General features: G+C 53.4%; 1 protein-coding gene across 7 annotated transcripts in view; it reads left to right on the top strand.

Annotated features, from left to right (window-relative positions):
* The window catches only part of ARAP1 (ArfGAP with RhoGAP domain, ankyrin repeat and PH domain 1), a 63,613-nt gene that overhangs the window by 2,652 nt on the left and 34,716 nt on the right, over window positions 1-26,245 (top strand). For 5 of the 7 annotated variants that reach the window (XM_057553143.1, XM_057553144.1, XM_057553145.1 and 2 more), the window contains one exon: window positions 20,119-20,670. In XM_057553143.1, coding sequence (XP_057409126.1) covers window positions 20,162-20,670 — 509 coding nt within the window. In that variant the 5' untranslated portion in view covers window positions 20,119-20,161. Of the gene's footprint in view, window positions 1-15,476; window positions 15,562-20,118; window positions 20,671-24,686; window positions 25,060-26,245 lie in introns of those variants that run through there. The other 2 variants (XM_007173682.3, XM_057553146.1) reach the window with 2 other exon arrangements.

Genomic DNA, 26,245 nt, shown 5'->3' with positions numbered 1-26,245 from the left:
ACATCATTCCGTGAGACAAGGGTCATCCTCCAGTAAGACAGGGGAAGAAACAGCCTCGGAGAGAGCTGAGTAATAATATCAGCGAGAATGACGCCAGCAAACATGCACACAGCACCTTTGTGGGCACTACTACGTATGTTAACCAGTTTCGTCCTCCCAACAAACCTAGAAGTTAGGCACCATTCTACAGATAAGGAAACTGAGGCACAGAGAGGTTAAGTAACTTGCCCAACATCACGGCAAATAAGTGGTAGAGGCAGAATCAGGACGCAGGCATTTGTTTGCCTCCTTTGGCCTAATTTCCCCTCCCCCAGCCTGACGTCACTCCTTGAGCTCAGTCCAGGGTTCCACTCAGTGAGGGGCTTTCCCCTGGGTGGTGGCCAAGGCAGCCTCGAGCAGAGTGTGACCCCAGCCATGCAGACCCGGCCCTCCCTTAGGAGCAGAGTCCAGTCCCTTGGGCGGCCCCTGTCACCCCCTCCTCTGGTCTCTGTCAGGCTGGATTCTTCCCCCTCCATAGCCCTGCATGGAGGGGCACTTCATGTTTCAGGAAGGGGCTCTGCACCAAGGGTCTGAACAGCAGGAGGGTGTGGGGAGGCCCTCAGAGATCCCCTACAAGTACAGTCCCAGTGGAGCTCAGGGGCTCAACACCAGTATCCCCAGCCCTGATCAAAGAGGACATCTTGTCCACCTAGCCCCCCTCCACCCCCCCACCACTGTCAGGCCCCCAGACCTGTAGATTCCAATCAGGGTTCTGGAGAAGACAGTCTCAGCCCCAAAAGGCAGGTGACCTCAGGTTCAGGGATGGCCTGGGGTGGCGGGGAGGGAGGGCAGTGCATCGCTGGCCTTCTACATGACCTTCCTGTGGAATTTCTCTCTGTCTCATCGTTTGGAACATAGTTCAGAAGGGAAAAAAGATTCTGTCCCATAAACAGGACGTCTGTCCCAGACCATTGAGACAATCAGAGTCACTGGGAGGGGATGTGGAGTTAAGTGACCAATTCAATAACAAAATTATTATTTAATAGTAGTAATAATAGTAGCAGTAGCTACTGTTTTTTGGAAGCTTACTACATGCCAGACACTTGTGCTAAACATTTTATGTACTGATTTCATTTAATCCTCAACAATAGTCCTACGGGGTAGGCACTGTTCCCTTTTTACAGATGAAGAAACTGAGGCCTCGAGAAGTTAAGTAATTTTCCTGAGATCATTTATTATATAGAAGAGCTGGGAGTCTGAATTTCTCTAGCTTCACAGTGAGAACCCTGAGCACTGGGAGACACTGCAGGCAGACAAGATCCAAACCCTGTCCTTCTCTGGGAACTCCCAGTCGGGGTGGCAGGCAGGGACGGGAGGGCTGCCTGGGCAGGTGACATTACTGGTGACGCGCAGTGGGGATGGGATGCCTGCTCGCAGGCTGGACTGGCTGCTGTCAAGTCTTAGCCCCCAGGGGCCCAGCCCTAGGATGAGCAGCTCCGGCTCACTGCTCTTGTCCTGTCCTGTCCAGTTTGGACTTTGTTGAGTGCAGTGGTTCTCCTTTTTACTGCTGAGGAGACTGAGGTCAGTAGAAGTTAAGTGACTTGCCTAGAGTCTTTCAGCTGAGGAAAGGGAGAGCTGGGACTGGCACCCAGGCAGGGGGCTCTGAGGCCTGCACTCTACCTCCCTGCCTGGTCAGGGCCTCCTGGGCCTCTGAAGCCCTGAGCTTCTTTCAGATACTGCCCACCTGCCTTGTCACAGTGTCCAAGTCTTTCTCTCTGGCCAAACCAGGAACCTGCTTCCTCTCAAGGTGCCTGGGGTTTGGTACAGCTGGGTGTCGGTGACTGAACGAACAAACCTGGGGAACGTGGTTGCAGAGCTAACAGGCCAAGAAGCAGAGACCAGCTGTGGTCAAGAGTGTGATGCTCATGGCCAGTGGGGTCCAGAGGAGGATTCAGGGGTCAGAGAGCACCCCCACCCCCACCCCCCAGGAGGGAGAAACGTGGCAAAATCTTCCTCCTCCTCATTGTTTTCATTGTTGTGAGAGCAAAAGATCGTGAGGGCAAGGGGGGAGGGAGAGGAGGATTGGGACCTCTCACAGCCACTCCTCTGTCCCCATTCCCAGGGCAGGGAATTGGAGGTCACACCTGGAATCTCAGCTTCCCAGGGCCTTTGGGGGACCCTGGCCCCGCCCTCCCTCCTTCTGGCCAGGCCAGTGCTGGGGTGGGTCAGGCCTTAGGACAGGGGGAACAGTAGCAGGGCTAAGCTACCGCTGCATATTGCTCCCCTGCCCCACAGGTGCCTGGGTCTCCTCTGCCACCTTCCTTCCCGCCCCAGAGGACGCTGTGCGGCCCCTGGGCATCCCCTTCTCTTCTTCCCTCCCCTCCTTCCCGCCATAATGCTGGGGCCAGGGCTCTGCCTGTAATCAGGCCTGGAGTCAGGAGCTCATGGTCTGTCCCCAGCCTCTGGTTCAGTGAGAGGCCTTGGGTTGGTCATGGACTCAGCTTCCCTGGAGCTTCAGGGAGGGAGCAGGAAGCAGCAGCACCTGGGACATCCCCAGCCCCCAGGTGTGGACAGGTCAGGACAGAAACCAAACAGCTCAGGTAAGGGGGGGCGGGGGAAGGGCTTCTCCATCCCTCTCCACTCCCACACTCCCTCTCCCCACATTGGGCAGCTGGGATTTTAGGATTCTGAGTCTTGAGACTGTGGGCATTGGGGATCAAGGATTCTAGGGTTTTATGTGCCAAAGAGCCCCAGCTTCCAAATTTCCAAAATTCTAGGTGCCAAGAACCTGCAAAGCTTCCAATTGGGCTGCGTGGATCCTGAGTTGAGGCTGAGCCCTGTGCCACACCTTGGCCAGCTGGTGCCAGACAGACAAGGCCTGGAGAGTTTCTTGGGGCTGCTTGGTGGTGGTGCGGGGGGAGGCTCTTCATGCCCTTTGCACCTACCCACCACTACCAGCAGACACCCAGTTGACACACACCTTTCAAGAAATCTGAGAACCAGGTTCTGGAATGGACTAGGTGGTAGCAGAAGAGATAGCCAACTTAATGGAGGTCGGGAGGAGACAGACAGGGGCCAGGCCTCCTCTTCATTCGTTGGGGGTGGGGCTGTCCTGGATGCCAGGATGGGATTGAGAGGAGGCCCAGGGAGGGCTGGTGGCTGACTGGGTCACAGAGCAAAGCCTGGGCCGTACTGCTGGGCGAACCAGTTCCTCTCAGGGCCGACATGGAATGTGGCTCAGCAGGCCCAGGTCCAGCTTTGGAGTGTCAAAGCCAGGCTCAAGGACTCTGAGGGGTGGTGGACAGAGACCTGGGCCCGGGAGCCCCAGGGGAGGCCCTGACCCTCCTCAGGGGGCAGGGAGACTGGACCTTGGCTGAGGGCCTTCTAGTAATTCACAGTGCCTCCCCAGGTCCTTCCGGTGCCCATGTGGGCCTGTGGGCACAGCAGTTGCCCTCAATGGGCCCTGGGCATGGGAGCGGGAGCTGCCTCATGGGGAAGAGGGCTGTTCCCTCCCCACGAGGGAAGTGCCCTCCTCTTGGAAGACTTCCTGGCTGGGTGAGCTCCTTTCTGCTGCACATCCCTCTGGGGGGGCACCGTGCATGTTCCTGTGTGTGCATGTGCGTGCTCTCAGGCCCAGACACCTCCTTGGAGGACCTGTGCTTTTGCCTTTGTTTGGGTGCGATCAGCATTCCATGTCCCAGTGGGTTGGGGTAGGAGGTACCTGGCTCTGCACCCCTTGATGTGTGAGCTGGGTGAGGCTTTTACCCACTTGAGTGGGGACCTTCACCCAAGCGGGCCGCGGTGTGGTTCTGCAGCTAAAATGTGTGTTTCCAGAGGCCCTAGCCTGATGGGGAGAAAGGGCCTCCCTGAGCTTTGCCAGATGACAGCAGGACGGCTTTGGGGTGGAGTTTCTCTTGCTTGGTAAAGGGGTGCCAGAGCCTCAGCTAAAGTCCTACCTTTTCCCTCAGACTGGGGCTGTTCCTCTTGCTGTCTCCTAAGCTCTAAAGATGGATAGCTAAGTCTAGGGAGGCCAGAGATCCAGGGAGTATCTAATAGTTCTAGTGGTTCTGTTCCAGGACGTGAACCAAAACACTCCTCTGCCTTTACTGCCTGTGACCTGAAAACCCACATTTCTCAATGCAGGGCTGGCCTAGCCACTTGGAGATGGGGGTTTACTCCAGTGTCTCTGATGTCACCTGAGGGGACCTCCCCCTCATAGTTCTTCCAAGGAATAGGCTAGAGGAAGGGGATGGGGTGTTCAGGCTGGGGTGCCTGGGTCCTGTCCTGACTCGTGTGGCCCTGGTTGGGTTCTTGTCCCTTTCTGGGGCCCACTTTCCCCTTCTGGAAGCGGGAGGATTGGATTAGGAGGTCCCCAAATGCCTAAGGAGCAGGTGCTTGGGCATGTGGAGAGCTAGGAGAAGGCGGGGCTGGGGTCTGGCAGGCAGGAGGCTGGAGCTGTAACTGGTGGGCATGAGCAGAATGGGAGGCACCTGGTCCTGGGGGGCTAGAGGCCAGGTTCTAGCCACGCTTTGGCCACTGATTGCAGTGTGACCTTGGACAAGTCATCACTTGCTTGGGCTCCTTGCTTTCCATGTGTAAAATTGGGAGATTTCATTCAAGCAGTAGATATTCACTGTCTGCGAACCCTGGGCTGGTAGCTGGGGATGCAGGGAAATCAGACCCCGGTCCTGCCTTCAGGGAGCATCCAGCCAAGGCTGGGGCGAGAAAGAATGTGTGTGTATATGTGACACAGCGACAGATAAGTGACATACTGGTGTGACCCAGGCTGTGACCGTGGGAGTCAGAAACTGCTGCCTAGAGCAGGTGACACTTGAACGTGAAGGGCAAGGTAGAGAAAGATGTTCCAGGCGGAGGGAACATGATAAGCAAAGTCCTGGAGGTCAAGTGTCCAGTGGTGAGAGTGGAGGGAATGAACCTGGAAAGGGGGAGTAAGTGGCGGGACCCAGAGGATGGAGGCCCTTTGAGCCCCGCTGGGTAATGGGGAGCCGTGGAAGGGTTAGGCAGGCCAGGGAGGGGGAGATTGGTCTCAGAGATTTCTGGAAGTCTGGGCTGGTTCTCACCTGCTCCGGGGAACAGGACTTCCCCTGTGTGGGTGAGGGGCCCCCCCAGCAGTGTTTATCAGGCCAGCACAGCAGGAAGTGGCAGGGGTAGCCACAGAGGTGGAGAGAAGGGGCAGGCCCAGCCACGGAGGGTGCCAAGGAGTCTCAGAGCTGAAGCTTTCGCTCCTAGACCTCTGGACATGAACCTTGAACCTTGGCACTTGCCTCACCCAATCGTCCCTCACCCTACCCGTGTCACGGGCCCTGTCTCAAGCTCCTGACCAGGGCGAGCCATGCCTCTGTAGACGTCCTTTCATCCATGCCCCCAGTGGCCAGACACTTCTAGCCACTGGGGATAGAGCCATGAATGAGACAGTGCCCCGTCCTCTGGTTGAGGAGACTGACAATGAACAAATAAACATGTAATACAGTGTCCGCTAGAAATAAGGGGGGTGTCGAAAAATGACATGGGGTCAGGAGAGAGGGACGGATGGGGGACACTTCTTTAGGCAGAGTGGTCAGGAAGGAAGGCCGTGCCGTGCATTTGAGAAGGCGCTGGAAAAAGTATGGGAGTGAGTCATGCAGGTGTCTGGAAGAGCATTTCAGGCAGAGGGAGCTCCAGGGCCCAGCCCTGAGGCAGGAGCACTCAGAGTGGGTTGGAATAACAGCAAGGCAGGGACAGACCATGCAGGCCTGGCGGGCCTTGTCCTGGCTTTGACTTTACTCTGAGGGAGGTTGGAAGTCACTGGAGGGTGAGAACTGGTAGGTTGGGATCTGTTTTTTTTTTTTTTAACTTATTTATTTATTTATTTTTGGCTGCGTTGGGTCTTCGTTGCTGCGCGTGGGCTTTCTCTAGTTGCGGCGAGCGGGGGCTACTCTTCGTCGTGGTGCACCGGCTTCTCATTGCAGTGGCTTCTCTTGTTGCAGAGCATGGGCTGTAGGTGCGCAGGCTTCAGTAATTGTGGCACTCAGGCTCAGTAGTTGTGGCTCGCAGGCTCTAGAGCGCAGGCTCAGTAGTTGTGGCGCACGGGCTTAGTTGCTCCGTGGCATGTGGGATCTTCCCGGACCAGGGATCAAACCCCTGTCTTCTGCATTGGCAGGTGGATTCTTAACCACTGCGCCACCAGGGAAGTCCCTGGGATCTGTTTTGAAGGCATACATTTATTCCCCACAAGCCCATTTTACAGATGATGAAACTGAGACTCAGAGAAGTTATGTGAATTCTCAAGTCTCACAGCAGTAGGACCCCTGTCTGCCTGCCTCCCTGCCGCCCCATGTACCCTGCTGCCCTTCATGGCTTCCTCTTGTCTGGACAGTAAGGCTAAGTGTCTTAGTGTGGCCTTCAAGGCCCTTCTCAGCCCACACTCATCCTCCCTCCCCTCTCCTGCCTGACTTCCCTGCTCCTGGTCTCCACACTCTCCCCTCTGAGGAGATGGAGTGGAAGGAGGGGCTCCTGTGTGATCTTGGGCAAGTTACTGAACCTCTCTGAGACTCAGTTTCTTCCTCATCTGTAAAGTCGGGCTAAAACCATCCACTTTCCAGATTGTCATGAGGATTATATGAAACAATCCATGTAGCAGGTTTGGCACAGCGCCTGGTAGATGGGAAGCACTCCATAACCATGGCCTTTTGTCTTTTTAAGCAGGGATGACAGGGTCAGATAAGTGGGTTAGAATGTTCCCTGGGAGCGAGAGAGGAGAGTCTTTCCTTTCTGTTGTCTGGTTATAGAGTTGGGGAGGCTGAGGTCCCACATCAAACTGGAGGCCAGAGCCTATGGGGCTGGTCCCCCGTCTCCCTCTCTCCCTCTTTCCTTTCCAGCCCCTGCCCCACCCATCTGGTCACCTCCACGCACCAACACAGGAGCTTCCTCTTTTCAGGTGCCAGCAGCAAGGGGCCTGCTGATCACTGGCTTTCCATTGCAGGGGCTGCCTAGGGAGAGGGCAGTGTCAGGTCCCTGTTCTCCTGGGCTGCTAGTTCTGGGTGCAGAGGAACCCCAGTCTCTCCTTCTGGGTGGGCAGGCACATCAGGTGCCCAGTTGCCTCAGAGAGGATGGAGTCAAGCAGCCTTCCCTTCCCCTCCCCCATCAGGCCAGGGCTGTCCTCAACCCCTCTGGTGTGTGGTGAGGCTCTGACTGACATGACTCCGGCTCTGTCCACTCCTGCTGCCAGGGAGTCCGTTGTGTGCCCTGTGCACTCACATCCTCCCTGTGGTTAGCCCTGTTTCCTCTTGTTTCTGCCTCATTTGCAGTGTTAAGAGCTCCCCCGATGCCAGCTCCCGCGTGGGGGGCAGTCGTCACAGAGGAGGATCATCCTGGAGTCACCCTGTGGTACCTCAGGCCTCCCCCTCACCCAGCACCTTTGGTGGGAGAGGTGCTCCCTGCCCTGCCTGGGGAGTCCCCAGCCCAGGAGGGCGTGTCTGTGACTGAGGGGCCGGGGGCCAGGCCAGAGACCGTGCTCTCCTGGTGAGAGAGCACCAGGTCTCCACAGGTGCTGTGCGGCTGGCTGGGCCCCCCTTCCAGGTGAGAAGGGCCTGAGCTGGGACCTGAAGAGTGAAGGGTTGGGGGCATAGGGCAGGTGGATGTGGGTCCGGGCTGGGGGGTTCAGGTTTGGAGGAGCTCTGTCTTGTTGGGGGGGATGGTTAGAGGAGCAGGTAGAGGGTGCTCTGGTGGAAGGTGTGGGGGACAGAAGGGCAGGAAGGAGGACCCAGGGGTCAGGCAGGCTGGGGAGGGGCAGTGGGGATGGAGAGGAGGGATGAGTCAAAAACGAGGTGATGAGGAGGCAGTTAGAGGAAGGGGAGGGCGTGGTCCAGAGTGATCCGTTTGGAGGTGGGGATACTGGTAGGGCCAAGGAGGTCAGTGTGTCTTGGACTTTTTTTTTTTTTTAATTGAATTACAGTTGATTTACAATGTTGTGTTAATTTCTGCTGTACAGCAAAGAGATTCAGTTATGCATATATATTCTTTTTCATATTCTTTTCCATTATGGTTTTTTTTTTTTTATAAAATTGACCATTGTAACCATTTTATTTATTTTTTAGAAATGCTTATTTATTTATTTATTTATGGCTGCGTTGGGTCTTCATTGCTGCACGCGGGCTTTCTCTAGTTGCGGCGAGCGGGGGCTACTCTTCATTGCAGTGGCTTCTCTTGTGGAGCACGGGCTCTAGGCACGCGGGTTTCAGTACTTGTGGCACACGGGCTCAGTAGTTGTGGCTCGCGGGCTCTAGAGCGCAGGCTCAGTAGTTGTGGCGTACGGGCTTAGTTGCTCCGCGGCATGTGGGATCTTCCCAGACCAGGGCTCGAACCCGTGTCCCCTGCCTTGGCAGGCGGATTCTTAACCACTGCACCACCAGGGAAGTCCCTCCATTATGGTTTATCACAGGATATTGAATATAGTTCCTTGTGCTATGCAGTAGGACCTTGTTGTTTATCCGTCACAGACTTTTTGACAGGGCCTGAAAACCAAACCTTTTAACTATCAGCTTCATTTATTGTGAGTTGAGGTACTTCAGACATTCACACTTCATCCTCTCCAGGGTGGAGAGGGGCTTGGGCATGAGGGGGGCCCCCGGTGAGGTTTGGGGGAACGTGGGTGAGGGGCAGGGCTAGGGTGGAGTCAGATGCTGTTTACAGGACAAACCACAGGGACCCTGGCATCTCATGTTCATAGTGACCCTCAGTCCATTTCTCATTTGAAAGTCTGTGGGCTTCAGTCTGGCCTCCGGATCTGTGGTTGGTGGGGAGGAGGGGGTGTCATTTGATAAACTGTGTCTTAGACCTTCGGGAGGATAAGACAGTGAGGGAGGGGGTGAGCTTTGGGGCTCAGTTTCTCATCCTCCAGTCCAGATGGCCCAGGAAATCAGTTTCATTTATGATAGTTCTCTTGGTATTCTGTGCATGTTATATTGAAAATCATAAAGCTACTTTATAATGATGGTTTTGGGGAAGAAACTGGGACAAACTCATTTCTGATAGACTTAAAATGCTTTTATCGTTTTTCATTCTAATTATGAAAGTGATATGCAACTGTAAAAACTTTAAACAGTACAGACATGGAGGTTGTAGAAAGTGATTAGTCTTTCAAGATTTGGGGTGGGAATTAGGGGTAGGCCTGAAATTTAGGTCAGGGCTGTCTACTGTCCTTTAGTCTTAAATGTCCATTGATCATTAATAAAAACTAGTTGTACATTTTATTAGGGCGATGCTGAGGGGGCTGCCCTAAGGAGGTTGTTACAATATCCTACCTCTCACCTACTCCACTGGGTGCAGATGTGCGTGTTGCGCACTGCCCAAGGGTACCTGGCTGGGGGCAGGGAGAGCCGGGAGAGGAGGACTGAAACTCAGCCTGTCCTCTTTGCTGAGCTGCATGCCCTGCTATGGGGCTCCTGAAGCAAGAGGCATTTTTTTCTAATTTGCTGAATGGTCCCACCTAGGTTGGAGGCAGCCCTGCTTTCCCCAGGAGAGGGGAGTGGGTGAGTCCACTGTGGGGCGGGGCATGTGCAGTGCCTGGGGTCCCCCAGGAAGAGGTCCAGGAGGCCGTGGTGTATCCAGCCTGGAGCCTTGCTGGGGGATGTGGCTGGAGGCAGGGTGTGGGGGTCACTGGTATCTGGGGAACTGAGAATTCCAGGGTGCTGAAGGCATCCAGACTAGAGCCTGGCTACAGGGCCAGCACCAAGGGCCCCTCTGGACGGGCCCGGCCAAGGCCTTGGGGCTCGGAACAGGAAGTGTCTGTCTTAGCAGCAGAGGAGTGAGCAGATGCCGAATGAGTGTGGCCTCTAGTACACACATGGTCATGTGTCACGGTCATCTGGGTGACAGCTCTGTTCTGTGGAGGGGGACACTGAGGCTCAGAATGTGACATGACTTGCCCAGGGCTTCAGGCAAGACGTGATGGAGCCAGGACTGGAACCTGCTCTTGCCTGGCGTCCTGGGGGGATGGGGTTCTGGCCTGGAGCCAGTGGCCCCCAGTTCCCTACCAGATGGCTGAGGCAAGCCCTGGGGCCTGGACTCAGTCAGTCCTCTGCCCTGAGGGCTGTTCCTTGTCAGCCCTCACCACTCCTGTCAGGCCACATCACAGATGGGATGGGGCAGAAATCTGGTGCCTGGGCAAGTGACGGGGCGGAGGTCCGGGGCCGGGGTTAGGGCAGGAGACCCCAGTGTGCCTCCTTGGCACCCGTATGCCGTGGCCACCAGTCCCTGAGAGACAGAAAATAGGCTTCTCGGTCCGGGGGTTATAGTCAGCTGCCTGCCTGAGGGCTGCACCTGCTGCCTTGCCTGGCAGGGCTGGAGGGAGCTGGCTTCTGCGGAGGGGCGGGGGCCACTTCTGTGCCCTCTGGGTCAGGCACCCAGCCCCCACCTAGTTCCTCATATCTGAGGGAAGTGTCTCCAAGTCCTCTTGCCTGTGTTAACAGAGCCCTGAGAACAGCCAGGAGGGCAGCAAACGAGGGTGGCCCTGCCCCCAGGTATGACCTAGTGATTGGGCTGGGGGGACTGGGCTCAAGGGGCGTGGGCAGCGTGGGGCTCTGGGCAGTTGTACGCAGTCCGGTTGTTGGTAGTGAGTATGGGGACTGAAGGCTGTGCGTGTGCTGCTCGGCGGGGTGGGCGGTGTGTGAACCTGGAGGCTGTGTGAGGTATGCATTTGTGGTATGGGTAGGGTGTGCATAGTAGACCCAGGCCTAGCTGGATATGTAGTGCTCTTAGTTCCTGTGTGGAGAGCTCTCAGGGCTTTCCTGAGGGTCTGGGCGCTGGGGTCCCTGCCCAGCTTGCCTAGGATGGGGTGGAGTGCTGTGAGGGGGAGGAGGGGGTCGGGGGGTGGACGAGCACAGGCCGCAGGTCTGAAGCTCCAGGCCTGCCTTCCTCCCCTTCCGCTCCCCCCACCGTTGGGCCTTCCCTTGAATCCAGAGCACAGCTCTGTGCAGAGAGGGGGCTTTGAAGATGCAGTTGGGGAAGGGTCCTCGCTGAGGGGACTCCAGAGCTGAGTGGGGAAGGAGTTAGGACCATCAAGGCTACCGGATCCAGGCCTGACTCATTCATGCAAATAAGAATGCAGAGGAGGCTCACACCCACATGGGCGACCAAGGGCAGATCCCTAAAGCTCTCTGGGTGTCACTACTGTCCTTTCACATCTTCTGTTCCTGCCCCACTGAACTCTCCCCATCTCTGGATCTGCCAGCTCCTTTTCTCCATCCCCGGGCCCTGCACACTCAGTTCCCTTTGCCTAGAAGTGCAACCTCCTACTTATGCTCCAAGGCCCAGCTCAGGAGTGCCCTCCGGAAGCCTCACTGCCTCTGCCAGACAGACAGTCACATCCTCTGAAGGCCCTGTTGGCTCTAGCAAGTGACCTGGGCAAGTTTCCACTTCACACAGCCTCCATGAAATGGGATAAAAATCCCAGACCTTGGGACTGTACCGGGGATGATTCAGGTGAACGTGGAAATCTGGCGGAGGCTGGGCATGCAGTGGATATTTAGGAAACCAAAGAAGTGAGAGTGTGCTTGTCCTTAGCTAAAGCTCAGGGCTGCCTTTCTGCTGGACTGGCAGTACTGGTGTCCCTAGTCAGTAGTGGGCAGGGATGGTGCGAGAGAGATGCTGCGCTGGGACAGAGAAGGGGCGATGAGATTTAAACTCTGCCCTTGGGTGTTGGAAAGGTAGTTAAAGCACAGAAGGATGAAAGTTTTGGCTCCAGCAAGAGGAACTCAGGCCAGACCTGCAGAAGGACTGGTTGGCAAGGATTAGGGAGATTCCAGACAACCCTTACTTACCCCTGGACTGAGTGCCCTTGTGAGCACAGCCAGGTCCTGGGCTCTACTGTGAGGGCAGGGGAGACAAGAAGGGGTACAGGCTCTCAGGATACCCCAGGCCAGGTTGGGGGTTGCGTGGAGATGGACCCCTACAAATGGGACAACCAGGAATAGAGCAGGAGCAGCACTGAGCTGCATGACTCAGCCTCTGAGGCTTAGGAGCCCAAAGGGGCAGTCAGGAAGGACTTTCTGGAGGAGGCAGCCTGGAATCAGCACCTGAAGGTGGGAGGATGTGGTTCATTTACTCATTGACAACAGACAGTTTTGGGGGCTTCCACGTGTCAAGCTGGTGCCTGGTGCAAAAAGTGAAATGGAGGGAGTGGTGGGCCAGCTGAGCCCGGCCGGGGCTTGGGGCATGTCCTGACAACTTGGGCAAGTCACTTCCTCCCTGTGGGTGTTTGTTTCTTCATCTGTAAACGGCAGGGCTGGAGCCAGTCAAAGGATGGTCGGAGGAGCTGGACTTGAGGACACTGGGAACCGTGGAAGGGGCTTTGAGCAGGCGTGGGACGGTGGTTGGCCCAGTGGAGAGGGGCTGGAGGGAGACAGGGTAGAAGCAGGGACAGGGTGGGCTGGTGTGATGGTGAAGCCTGAGCTGGGCCCTTGGGGTTGGGGGGGAAGGGAACCCCCCAACTTGTGGCCATTGCTGTCTCAACAGGATGACACTCTCCTCTGCTGGTCCCTGCTTCCTTGTGGGTGGAGATTCAGTGATGTGTCTTAGCAGCCGAAGGGCTTAAACCTCCAAACTCGGCCAGGATTAGGGTGGAGCAAGTGAGACAAAATAAATGAGTGCAAAATATGAGGGAGGGGGTGACCAAAAAGCTCAGTAATCAAGGTAAATAATAATTTTAAGAAATATTTAAAAAAAAAATTTTTTTTTTTTGGCTGCGCTGGGTCTTTGTTACTGTGCACAGGCTTTCTTATAGTTGCGGCGAGCGGGGGCTGCTCTTCATTGCGGTGCGTGGGGTTCTCATTGTGGTGGCTTCTCTTGTTGCGGACCATGGCCTCTAGGTGCGCAGGCTTCAGTAGCTGCGGCGTGTGAGCTCAGTAGTTGTGGCTTGTGGGCTCTAGAGCCCAGGCTCAGTAGTTGTGGTGCACAGGCTTAGTTGCTCCGCGGCATGTGGGATCTTCCCGGACCAGGGCTCGAACCCGTGTCCCCTGCCTTGGCAGGCGGATTCTTAACCACTGCACCACCAGGGAAGCCCTAAACAATATTTTTTTAAAAATCAAAATTAATGAAAAAAAATCCAAGATAACCAAAATATCAAAAATTTAAATAAAGAGATTCAGTATCGCTGATTTCTTTTCTTTGTCTCAGGCTCTAGCATGGCTTAGCAGGGCACTGCTCCAAACTTCTTTTTTCAAGCAGCTGCCTCCTCCAGGAAGCCTTCCCTGACCCCTGCCTGGTGAGGGCCATGTGGGCTGTTTTCGCCGGCTGGGTGGTATCTGACACCCTCCAGCCTGAGATTCCTGGAGGGTGGGTACACGTCTGAGGTCTGGCTCGTGCTTCTAATGCCTTGAATGAGGTTGTCCTAGAGGGGTGTCAGTGTAGAGTCCCGAGTCTGACCTTGGCCTGAAGCCTTTAGTGTAGGATTAGGAACTTGAGAGAGGCCCAAGAAGGGGCTGGGCCCTTCTCAGGGACAGAGGTGGTTTCCTGTTTCCCAGCCCTCATCATTCCAGTAGCCTGGTTGGGCCATCATCCATCATTCCATGTTGAATCTTGAGAATACTGCCTGACCTGTAGCAGCTGCTCAGTTAGAGCTTGTTGTCACTGTCGAGAGGCAGTGAGCAAACTGGTTAAGAGTCTGGAGCTGCACCGTCCAGTAGAAATGTAATGCGAGCCACAAGTGCAATTTGAAATTTTCTAGTAGTCACATTAAAAAGAAACAGGTGAAATTAATTTTAATAGTATATTTTATCCAAATATCCAAAATACTATAATTTCATTATGTAATAAATAGAAAAAATTATTGAGATATTTTACATTCTTATTTCTTTGTACTAAGACTTCAGAATCCAGTGTGTATTGTATAGAGCACACTTCATTATGTGGCCACTTTTGGAGTTTCAGTAGTTATATGTGTCTACTACTAGTTACTGTATTGGGCAAAGCAGGTATAGACTATATTCAAATTGCCCCTTCTCAGCTGTGTGACTTTGGGCAAATTACTTAACCTCTCTGTGCCTCAGTTTCTTCATCTTAAATTGTGAGGTATGTACCTCATAGGGTTGCTATGAGACTTAAACAAGTTAATAAAAAGTGCTTTAGGTGCCTGGCACATAGTAAAAGACTATTTACATTGTCTTATTAAATTCTTTTTAAAAAATCATCATTTGAGTAGCACTGCCATTTTTTGCCAACTCTTTATGAAGTACTAATTACTTAAGATTTATTTTTGAAATATTCACTTTTAAACCATACCTATTTTAGCCCCATCCTAAGAAATAACTGTGAAGTCTACTTAAGATAAATACCTGGGCTTCCCTGGTGGCGCAGTGGTTGAGAATCTGCTTGCCAATGCAGGGGACACGGGTTCGAGCCGTGGTCTGGGAAGATCCCACATGCCGCGGAGCAAGTAGGCCCGTGAGCCACAATTACTGAGCCTGCGCGTCTGGAGCCTGTGCTCCGCAACAAGAGAGGCCGCGATAGTGAGAGGCCCGCACACCGCGATGAAGAGTGGCCCCCACTTGCTGCAACTAGAGAAAGCCCTCGCACAGAAACGAAGACCCAACACAGCCATAAATAAATAAATAAATAAATAAATAAACCCAAAGTTTAAAAAAATAAAATAAAAAAAATAAAAAAAAATAAAAAAAAAAAAGATAAATACCTAACTAGTTAATTTTACATGTTCACCCGTACCCCCTAAAGTCATCCTGCAGAGACCAGCAGTTTGTGGTTGACCCTGCCCTAGTAGCAGGAAACGTGGCTCTGCCCAAGACCTGGCCCTTCGACCCACCCCCCCGAACAGAGCCCCGGCCATCTGAGCTTGTTGGTGGCCTGCCCTCAGGGATGGCCACTTCTTTCTCCTGCCTGGAAACACCTTCTTTTGGTCCCCATACACATTTAGGAGCAGGGCCCCTGGGGTCTCACGCCCTTGCCTCACCCCTCCACCCCCCCCCCCCACTCTCAGGCTTAGTGGAGAGGGCCCTGTCTCCCTGGGTCTCCCCAGGTTCCTCCTGACAGGCTCTGCATTGTGGGGGCCCTGCCTCAGTCATGCAGCTGCGTCTACCCCCTCCCCATGTCTTCCCTGGGGGCAGTCCAGCCTCCTGGCCAGGCCCGACATCCCTGCTACAGCCACTGGTCCTGGGGGAGGGCCAGAGAACGGGGTGTCCTGACTCCCCTCTCCCACTGGTGTGGCCTCCACCTCTGGGCAGGCCTGTCGTCGGTCTGCCTCCTCACCCCCGCTGGAAGGCTTCCTCCCTTTAACCATAGCCTGGTTTCCATTAGGCTCCCTGAACCCTTCCCTCTCTTCCTTCTCTTTCTCTACCCTCTTCTCCATCTCTCGCTTTCTTACATCTCTTTCCTTTTCCCCGTCCCTCACCCCCTCCCCCTCCCTCCTTCCTCTTCTTCCTCCTGGCATCCAGCTGCCCAATGTGGCCTTGCCTCATAGGCTTTCTCATTCACCCCTGTCCTTGCAGCTTCCACCTCAGGCCAAGATGAGGAGCCGTTCAGAGTAGCTGCCGCCTCCGGGGGACCCCGGCATTCTGGGCAGCCCAGCTGGTGGTGAGTCAGGGAGGGATGGGGGATGCTGGGCTGAGTGTGGCAGGCTAAGTCCCAACATTGAGGTGGAGGAGGCTTCATGAAGGTGAGACCTAAGGTCCCGTTTTCCATTTTGAAAACTGAGATTGAGAGGCAGAGAGAAGGTGAGGCCAGAGACCTTGTGAAGAGCCTCCCGAGCGGGCTTTGAAGGGATGGGGCCAGGCAGGGAGGGACCAGTGGGTCAGGTGGGGTGTGTACCTGCTTACTTGATTTCCTTCCATGCCTGGTGAGTTATGGTCTCTTTCTTACTCCCAGATGATCGTGTTATCTTTTAAATTGTAATTTGTTGGAAAATGGTATAAAATTAAAAAGATACAGAGGATACAGTGAAAGGTAACCCTCCCTCTCTTGTTCTGCCAGCTGCGGGTCTCCTCCCCAAAGGCAGTTTCTTGTATACTCATCGGAGTATTCCGTGTATAATGTGTGCATATGTGTATATGTATATGTTTTCTTTTTCTTTAACCCAGATTTTTACATAATAAAACAGTGTTCTGCACCTTGCTTTCCCACCCAACAATAAATCTTTATATCATTGAATATGAACTCCAGAATCTGCCTGTGGGTAATTTTAGTTGGGATTGTGTTAGCTTTAGCTTAACCCTGGAAGAACTGATGTCATTATAATGTTGAGAGCCAGCTTATTTAAGAACATCAAATGTATTTCTGTTCATTCGTGTCTTCCTTTGGGACCCTCAGGAGCCTTTTATTTTTTATTTTTTAAAAAATATATCTATTTATTTGGCTGTGGCGGGTCTTAGTTGCGGCACACAGGCTCTTTGTTGCGTCGTGCGGGCTTCTCTCTAGTTTTACGCATGGGCTCAGTAGTTGCAGCACGTGGGCTCTGTAGTTGTGGTACGCGGGCTCTAGAGTTGCCCCGTGGCATGTGGGATTTTAGTTCCCTGACCAGGGATTGAACCCACGTCCCCTGCATTGAAAGGCGGATTCTTAACCATTGGACCACCAGGGAAGTCCCTCAGGAGCCTTTTAGAAAAATGCACATAGTTCAATATTTGAATGATAGAAAAAAGATGTAGAGTGAAAAGTTTCCCTCCACCTGAAGGTGGGTTTCCAGGGAAGCTGATGGGGCCCAGGGAGGGCCCGGGCAGTGTGTGCATGTGGTCATGTGTTTTTGTAAATTCTTACAAAAGTAAGATGTTCTTTTTTTTTTTTTAATTAAAAAAAATTTTTTTTAATTGAGATGTAATTCACAAATAACATTATATTAGTTTCAGGTATACAACATAATGATTTGATATTTGTATATATTGGAACATGATAAGATACTCTTGTATTCTTTTTCTGAAAGAGGGCATCCAAATTGGGTAAGCTTCAGGCCCTGTGAAGTCTGGCTCTGCTTCTGCTTGCTCCTGTCGCCCTCAACCCTCAGTTTTCCTCCTTACAGGCAACCAGCGTCACCTGTCTCCTATGTATCTTTTCAGAGATATCTTATGCATTTAGTGGTAGACACATACTGATCTATCCTCTCCCCCCACCCCCTTTTTTTTTTCCCATGTGAAAGGCAGAATGTTCTCTATACTGTTTTGAACCTTTCTTTGGTCACTTAATACATACTGGAGGTCATCCCTCATCAACATGTAAGGAGTTTCCTCCTTTTTTTACAGAGTTTCCTCATTTTTCTTTAGTCATTTAGCAACACATCTTGGAGGTCATCTCACACTAATACATAAAACGTTTCCTCATTTTCTATGGCCCAGTATTCTCCCGAATGACTACACTATAATTTAGTTAACCATTCCCCGATTTATGGGTATTTTGGTTACTTCCAACCTTTTGTTGTTATACACAATGCTGTAACCAATAACCTATGCACGTCACTTTGGACGGGCATCAGGAAGACTGCAGGGTAAGTGCCCATGGGTGGCTGGATCAAAGGGCACAGAAGCATCGGGGTTTCAAATCTATGGCGGCATTGCCCTTCCCAGAGGCACTGGCCCGGCCAGGGAGGGGAATGCCTCACCCTGTCACCACTTAGTGTGGGGAGGTTAAGTTCCTTTTCCTGTGTTTAAGAACCATTTATACTTTTCTTTCTGTGAATTTCTCTGTTCATATTCTTTGCCTATTTTTGTTAGGTTACTGGTCTGTGTCTTAATACTAGGTGCTTTTCACTTTTTAGGAAAATTAATCTATGTTTGGGGTATGAGTGACAGCCCCTAGTTTGTCATTTATCTTTTGGCCTTGCTTATGCCTTTTTTTTTTTTTAATCATGCAGGAATGTTTGATTTGTATATAGTTGATATATATAGTTGTATATTTCACTCTTTTCTTTATCCTTCTGGATTTGTATCATTTCCAGAAGGCTTTTGCCTCTCTGAGACAAGGGTTTTTTAAGTTCTTTCATGGTTTTATTTATTATAATGAAATCTTTGATTTGTCTGTAATTTATCCTGTTGTAAGGTATAGAGGTCCATCTTTGTAGCTTGCTCCACAGCTGTCCCGACAATTTAATAATCCATCTCTTCCCCACTAGTTTGAGATGTTACTTTTGTTGTATACTAAATCGTTAGATTTATTTGGGTCTATTTTTGAACTTTCTGTTCTGTTTAATTGATCTGTCTGTTCAAGTGCTGGTAACCTGTACTGTTTTAATTGCCATGGTTTTATGTTTAATATGTGGTGAGGCTGATTCTCACTCTTTACCCTTCCTTTGCCCTACTCCCTCACTTCCAGAATTTTCCTGGCTCTTCCTGCTTGTTTGTTTTTCCACATGAACTTTCAAATAAACTTGTCTAGCCACCGCCCACCCCCACCCCCCCAATTCTTTGTGTGTGCTTAGCAAGATAGTGCATATTTATAAATTAACTGAGAATTAATATCTTTATGATGTTCTCTATCCAGGAGAATATTATGTCTTTCTATCTGTCCAGCTCTTCTTTTTGCCCCTTAATAACATTCCACATTTTTCTCACTATAAATCCTTTTAATTTTATTTTTTTATTTATTTTTGGCTGCATTGGGTCTTCGTTGCTGTGTGGGGGCTTTCTCTAGTTGCCGTGAGTGGGGGCTACTCTTTGTTGTGGTGCGCAGGCGTCTCGTCGTGGAGCTTCTCTTGCTTTTCTTGTGGAGCACGGGCTCTAGACGCATGGGCTTCAGTAGTTGTGGCACATGGGCTCAGCAGTTGTGGCTCACAGGCTCTAGAGCGCAGGCTCAGTAGTTGTGGCGCACGGGCCTAGTTGCTCTGCGGCATGTGGGATCTTCCCAGACCAGGGCTCGAACCCACGTCCCCTGCATTGGCAGGCGGATTCTTAACCACTGCACCACCAGGGAAGCCCGATCCTGCACATTTCTTATTAAGTTTATTGTTGGTGGTTTTTATTTTGTGATGCTATTATAAATGAGGTCTTTCATCCTGGTTTCTACCTGGTTATTGCTTATAAATATCGATTCTATTATATTAATTTTGAACCCAGCTATCTTACTAAATTCTTTTATTGTTTGTAATAGTTTCTCAGCTGAGCTTCTCAGGTTTTCCAACTCAAAACTCATATTATTGTTAAGTAATAGATTAACTCTTCTTTCCCAATTTTTATACCAATGGTATTTTTTTGTTGTCTAGACTTTTATGATGATGGAAGTTTTTCTACTGTTTTTCCATTAAGCAAAGTGGTGGTTTTTATTTTAAGGAAGTGTTGATCCATTTCTATTTTACTGATACTGCAATTTTTGTTTAAGTATGCTGGATATTGGGTTTTATCATATGCCTCTTTAGTATCTGTGGAGATGAACAGATAACTTTTTTCTTTTGATCTGTTAATCACTGCTTTGCATCATCTGTTCCTTGACTCTTGCCAGGTCAGGAGTTCTTGAGTATTGGTAGGGGACCTTAGTCCCCATTGCCTAGTGCAAGGCTATTTTGAAAGAACAAATGAATGAATGGCCTTTCCTATACATTCCCCCCTGCCCCTCCTCGGGGGTGGGAGGGTTTGCTCACTCATAGGACCAGGACCCCAGAGGCTGTGTGATGCTGGGTTGCCTCATCTCCTGGAGTATTCTGCTTCCTCCAGGGGCATGGAGGTGGGGGTAAGGCTCAACCCACAGACTGGGCCTGCAGGGGCACCAGCGGTGGTATCCCTCAATCCCACCTATACTTGCTAACCCCTGGACCTGGCCCTCAGCTGGAAACTGGCACCTCAGAAGGAATTGGGTCCTTGCCTGGGTCTTGCAGCGGGCGGGAGGGAATGTGTGTGCAGACATAGCCACAGCAGTGGCCAAGGCTGTGGATGGGGGTTAGGGTAGTACCAACTCTGAAGGTCCTGGAGGGCTTCCTAGAGGAGCTGGATGCTAGGAGGCCACAGGGGTGGGGTGTCAGGTTTCAGGCAGTGGGAGAAGCCTGCGTGTTCAGAGACCAGGCAGTACCTGGCCTTGCCTGGCACATGGGACACAGGGGAGAGGGCTTAAACACCGAGCTTACCCCATGGCATGGGAAAGCCACAGCAAATTGTTGACTGGGGACCTATACCTGGGCAACCATGCCTCTGACCTGTGCCCATGTATCTCTTCCAGGTCTGGACAGAGTCCTGCTGGCTGGCTTCTGCTGACAGGAACCATGGCAGAGGCCGGGGATGGGGCCCTATCGGTGGCCGAGTGGCTGCGGGCACTGCACCTGGAGCAGTACACCAGGCTCTTTGAGCAGCACGGACTGGTGTGGGCCACAGAGTGCCGAGGCCTCAGCGATGCCCGCCTGGTGGACATGGGCATGCTGCTCCCCGGCCACCGCCGCCGCATCCTGGCTGGCCTGCTCCGAGCCCACACGCCCCCAGCCCCTGCACCCCGCCTAACCCCACGGCCCGTGCCCATGAAGCGTCATGTCTTCCGCTCACTGCCTGTGCCCACCACTCCACCGGAGCCACTGCCCACGGCTGGAGAGGACGAGGGGCTACCCACTGCCCCACCCATCCCACCACGGAGGAGCTGCCTTCCACCCACCTGCTTCTCCACCCCATCCACGTCTGCCCCAGACCCTGTGCTGCCCCCGCTGCCTGCCAAGCGGCATTTGACAGAGCTCAGCGTTCCGCCCGTGCCCCCTCGCACTGGGCCCCCCCGCCTGCTGGTGAGGTGAGTGGATGCCGTCCAGAATGGAGGAACATGAGCAGAGGATCTAGAGGGTTGAGGGGGAGTCTGTGGCCTTTGCCACTAGGGTAAGAAAGGCACCTTGGTGGAGGGAACAGCATGTGCAAAGCTCAGAGGTGGGAAGCACCGTCCTCAGGTGCTCTGAGCAGACAGTGTGGCTGAACTGTTGTGTGAGTGAGGGTGGGCTCGTGGATGGCGCTGGTGGGACATGCTGTGAAGGCCAGACGGGGATCCCAGGGAGTTTTTAAGCAGAGCGATCGGATGAAAGCTGAGTACGGAAAGGATGACCCCGGCTGCTGGTAAGGTTGATGGGGGAGGAGGCTGGGAGACCAGTGAGAGGGCGCAGGGCCAGGTGGGAGGCCCCCGCTCAGGCTGTGCTAGTGAGACTGGAGAGAAGTAGGCAGATTGGAGTGAGAGGTCAGCCCTAGAATGGATGGGACTTGGGGACGGCCTGGGCATGAGCAGAGAGGGAGAGAGGAGGCTCATGGCATCCAGGTTCCCATCTTGGGTAGATGGTGGTGCAGTCCCTGATCTGGGCCCTGGCCACAGGAGGGAGTTTGGGAGGAAGTCTGGAGTTCAGTTTGGGGCCTGGTGAGATACTGGGAGAGCAGAGTGCATTTCTCAAGTCAGGAGGTAGCATGTGGAGGAAATGAGAAGTCTAGAGTGAAGAACTTGTTCTGGGGGATGCAGCAGCTGCCCTGGGCCTGGCGCTGGTACTCCCGTCTTCCCCTTTCACACTGCTCCTGCCAAATGTCACCCGATCCTGGAGACACTTCTCAGGCCACATCCTACTCACCCTCCCTCCTCCCCAGAACTGTTTTCTCCCCTCCTAGCTCCTTGTACTCCTTGTTTTCTTGAGTTTCCTCCTAATTCTGTGGACACGCCATTTAACCTCCTTTACATATGCCCTCCCTTCCTGCCATTTGCTGGGGTGCCCAGCTTGGAGGAGCATCCCCAGGTATGGCTGGATATGTGGGGTGTCATGGAGCTTTATTGCAGCACTTGGACAAGTCAGCCTGATCTGGGAAGGCTTCTTGGAGAAGGAAGAACTGTGCAGAGAGAGGTGTCCTGGTCCCTGTTACTGTTGGGCACTGTGCTGGGTGCTTGCTCACATGCTCTCGTTTGATCCCTGCTCAAGTGCTCCGGGGCATTTGTGTCCTGTTTTCAAGCAGAGAAACTAAGACTCAGAGAAGGGAGGGGGCCACTGGCTGGATCCATGCCAAGTATATGCTAGGGGAGCCGCCGTGGGGAGGGTCTGGGAGGTTTTCCTCACCCAGATAGGGGCTTAAAGTAAAGGGGCCTTCAAAGCCAAGCCAGAGCTGTGGTGTTTTGAGGTTTGATTGGTGAAAGCACACAAAGTTTATTGTGCCTTTCCCGGGTTCACACAACTGGGAGCAGCACTGGGGTCCCCCGGGAGCCTGGCTTATAGCCCGGACTGGAGTTTCCTGGTGCCACTGCACCCTCTAGTGGCCACTTCCTGCATGTAGGAGTAATTTCTATTTCCTTTAACTCCATCATTAGGATGGAGTGTGTGTCTGTGTGTCTGTCTGTCTATTTGCTTGTCTCTGGGGGTTGGGAGTGGGTGAACAAGGGCAGGAGGCAGGGCCCTGTCCATAGGAAGTTCACAAAGGCTAAGGAGGCAAAAACCCCAGTCGAGGAGTGGAGGCCTGGGTTCCTGCCTAGAAGGCAGGATACCTGAGCAGGTCCAGCTGGCTCCATGACTCTGATTAGGAGCTGCCCCTCTGGGCCTGTTTCCCCATCAGATGTCCTCCTTGGCCCTCCATGGCCCTCCTGGTACTAACGTCTGAATTCAGGAGACTTTCTGGGTAGAGCAAGGGTCCTATCTTCACCCCAGGGTACCAGGCCCCACTCTCAGATCCTCAGTCTGAACTTAGCCAACGTCTGGGAGAGGCCAGACTCCCATGGTCAGGAGTCCGGCCCTTTGTAGCTAGAGGACCGAAAATTCATTCCATGCTCACAGAATTTGTAGGCAATTATTCCTTGCAATTTGGGGCTGTTCCTTAGGGCAGAGTGGCAGGTGAGCTGCCAAGCCTGGCTTCCTGTGTCCTGGGGTCTTTGATATTTGGAATTGTGGGCATCTGCAGTCTCTTAGCATCCTGGGCTCGCAAGGTGTACAAAGTCTTTAAAGCCCGGAGGGAGAAAAACTAAGGGCGGACAGAGCCTCACATATGTGTAACAGGCGAAGGCTGGGCAGGTTTGGGGCGAGGATGGAGCCTGACTGGCTACCCTGTCCCCTCATAGCCCCTTTCTATGACTCCAGGCTCCGTGGTGCACAGTGGAAGACTGCTCAGCCTGGCCTGCTCCTGCCCCCCTTGCAGGAGTCCCCGCTTCCTGATGTGGCCTTCCTGTCCTTGCCTGCACCCTCTAGTGATGAGGGTCTCACCCTCTCAATCGTAGGGCCTCTTACACCAGATCAGGTGGTGACTGAGGGAGCATTTTTGCCTGGCTCCGGTCCATCACTGGGCTCCCCAGCAGAATTTGGGATTTAGTGACTCCACATGAGGGCATGCCTGGCCGGTTTGTGAGTGTGCACCCATAGGCGTGTGTCTGTCAGGGTAGTAGCGTGTCTGTGTATTTTTGCATCCACACATGTTCTTAAGGGAGGCGATGTATGATCCTAACGTATGCATGCAGGTGGGGATTTATACAGTTTCAGTGGTGACTTGCTGTAGTGTGTGCAAATTTATCAAGGCCTGTGTGCACACATACACATGCCCATGCCTACTGGTATTGTGGGGACTCAAACAGCGTGAGTGTATTTGTGAGTGCGTGTGATGTGGGTGGTGAATTGGCATGTGTGTTATTTGTGTACTGTCAGGTGTGAGCCAGTGTGTGCTTGTGCTGTGTTTGCACATGCTGCCAAGAGGCTGAGCCCCCTAGAATGTCAGCTCCATTAGTGCTCAGATGCTCGTCAGTTTCATCTACTACTGAATCCCCAACATCTGAAACAGTGCCAGGTGCCTAATAGGCACTCAGCAAGTGTTTGCTGTGTTAGTAAATAGATGAGGCCTGCATGAGCTTTTGTACTGCCTGGTGCTGAGCACATGTGCTGCCCATGCTGACTCAACCCCTAGTGGACCCTGGACAGTAGGGTTACAGGACACCCCAAATCCCTTCCTACTACCCAATCTCTGTCACCCCAGGCCTCTTAGAAAGGGAGAGGCTTCAAGGGAGGCAGGCAGAAAAGGAGCAGGGATGGGGTCCTCTCCCCTCTGCCCCAGCTGGGTCAGGACTCTCAGAACCAGGTTCATTATTCTGCCTGGCCTGGGAGGACCCCATTGCACCCTCAAAGGGTCTGCACACCCACTAAGCCTGTCACAGGGAACTAGCTGACAAGTCCAGAGATCCTGAGAAACTTCTTCAAAGTCACACAGCCCAGCACAGGGGAAGCTCATGTTCAAACCCTGCCTCCTGGCCTGGGACTGTCTACTCAGCTCTAAGTATCATAGATGTGAACGCTCCGAGCCTGCTTCCCTGAGCGTGGCAGAGAGGTCATTGCTGATCCAGGGTTCCAGGGTCACCCGGCAGAGCCCCTCCTAGGCTGCTCTGGGCCTCTGTTTCTTCCTCTGATACCTGGATGTCTGGAGATACCTTGGGAAGAGGGAGTATTTGTCCAGACAGGACAGCTACCAGCTACAGTCACACTGCAAGGCCTCACACCTGTGCCCTCGACCACCCTGCAGCCCAGCCAATCCCTGGTCTTCCTGAAGGCTGATCACTTGTTGCCAGGGCAGAACTTGCTCCCTTCAGAGAGCCTCTTTCCCAGCTTCTCTGGGCCTCCTTGTGGGCGTGGGGAGGGGCCAGCCAAGGCCAGGGCCTTCTGGGTGTCCACTCTGTAAGGTCCTGCTAGATGGCACTGGGGTGGCTTGTCCACTCACTCCAGCTGGGTGGGGGGGCAGCCTGGGGGCGGAGAGGAAGTGTCTGTCCCGGAGGATTCTGGGTGACTTTTCTCTCTGTCTCAGTCCGTGTTTTCAGGAAGTGTGTGTGTTGGCCAGGGCTGCAGGGGGGCGGGGGGAGGCGGAGAGCAGGAAGCTAGAGGAGACCAGAGCTGAATTCAGACACAGACACACACGTACACGTACACACACTCACTCTCGCGGACAGACCCACAGTTACACACAGGAACACACACTCAGACAAGTGATCACAGACACTCAGACCCAAATCACGGGTGCACAGAGCCATGCCTGGACCCAGACGCGGCCTCAGACATACCCAGGGAGTGGGGCCAGGCTGTCTGTGAGACCAGCCCAGGTCGGACACAGGCTGCACAGGCAGGGAACGGCACACGCTGGGCCCGGCTGACCAGAGCCACAGGAGTCCTCGGGCCCCGGACCCAGAGGGCGTCAGAGGGTGAGCGAGGGGCCGCCTTGGGCTGGGCTGTCGGCCAGGGGAAGGTGGGGAGGCTCCTCTGGTGGGCCTGGGAGGGCAGGAATCCCTGTCTGCCACCTCTCCGCAGGCTGGGTTTTCTGTGCTGGTCTCCTCCCCCTCCCTTTTTTACTCTCAGAATTTTCTGACTTCTTTCACTTTCTCTACATTTTCTGTTTTTCTCCTGCCCTTTCCTTTTCTCCCCTCTCTCTTCCCCCTCTCTGCCCTGGGCTTTCCAGGTCTCCATCTCCCCATAAACCTCTCTCCGCGGTCTGCTGGGAGCCCCCCGGGGCCTGTTTTCTGGGCTGCACAGACTCCTCCTCTGTGGGGTCTCTCCCCCAAGAAGGATCTGGTGCTGATCTTGGTTCTGACTCCCTGCACCCCACTGAGGATTGCCTCCAGAGGCTTAGGTGACTTCTCTCAGGGTCAAATTCAAGGGTGCTGTGGCTCTGGGCAGCTCCTACCAGAGCCCCCTTGCCCTCCCCCAAGTCCAGGTGATAGGAAGGCCTGCCAAGGGCTGGCACTTAGCTGGCGACTTCCTATCCCTCCTTCCAGGGCTGGTGGTGTGGTGGGGGTGCCTGTGTCATTGCGGGGCTCCCCCCAATTGCTGTGATCCCTAATGAGCTCAATAACCCTGTGCTTGGGCCACTGGGGACATAGAGATTCCTCTAACCAGGCCCTGTCTGTGTACCTGGCCCTGCCCTGCACCCTTGGCTCATCTTTCCATAGGGCCCAGCAGACACCTGCACCTTCTCCTCCAGCCAGGCCAGCCCTGGGATGGGGGAGAGGGGCTAGTACAGTTGTGAGCCACCTGAAGGGTGAACTTCCTCCCCCCGCTGCCTTCACAAGCCAGCACAGGGTCAGGCCTGGGAAGCAGGAAGAGCTGCCATGGGAGACCTGGGCCTCAGCCCTTTCCTGCCCATGACAGCAAGACTCCCAACTGTGTGAGCTTAGAGGAGGGAGCAGTTTGGGTGGACTTCCTGGCGAAGGAGGCCTGAGCACAGGGGAGTCGATGATCCGGGTCATCTAGGGATTAAACAAAAAAAAGACTCCCAGCAGGATGTCTGGCACATAGCAGGTACTTAGCAAGTGGTAGCTATATTGTTCCAGGGTGAAGTACAAAGAGCTGGGTGAAACCTTGGTTTTGAGGGTGGATGCCAGGTCAGTCGGG

The sequence above is a fragment of the Balaenoptera acutorostrata genome, chromosome 9, assembly GCF_949987535.1.
Source record: "Balaenoptera acutorostrata chromosome 9, mBalAcu1.1, whole genome shotgun sequence".
NCBI lineage: Eukaryota > Metazoa > Chordata > Mammalia > Artiodactyla > Balaenopteridae > Balaenoptera > Balaenoptera acutorostrata.
This window is presented reverse-complemented; position numbering and strand designations above follow the sequence as displayed.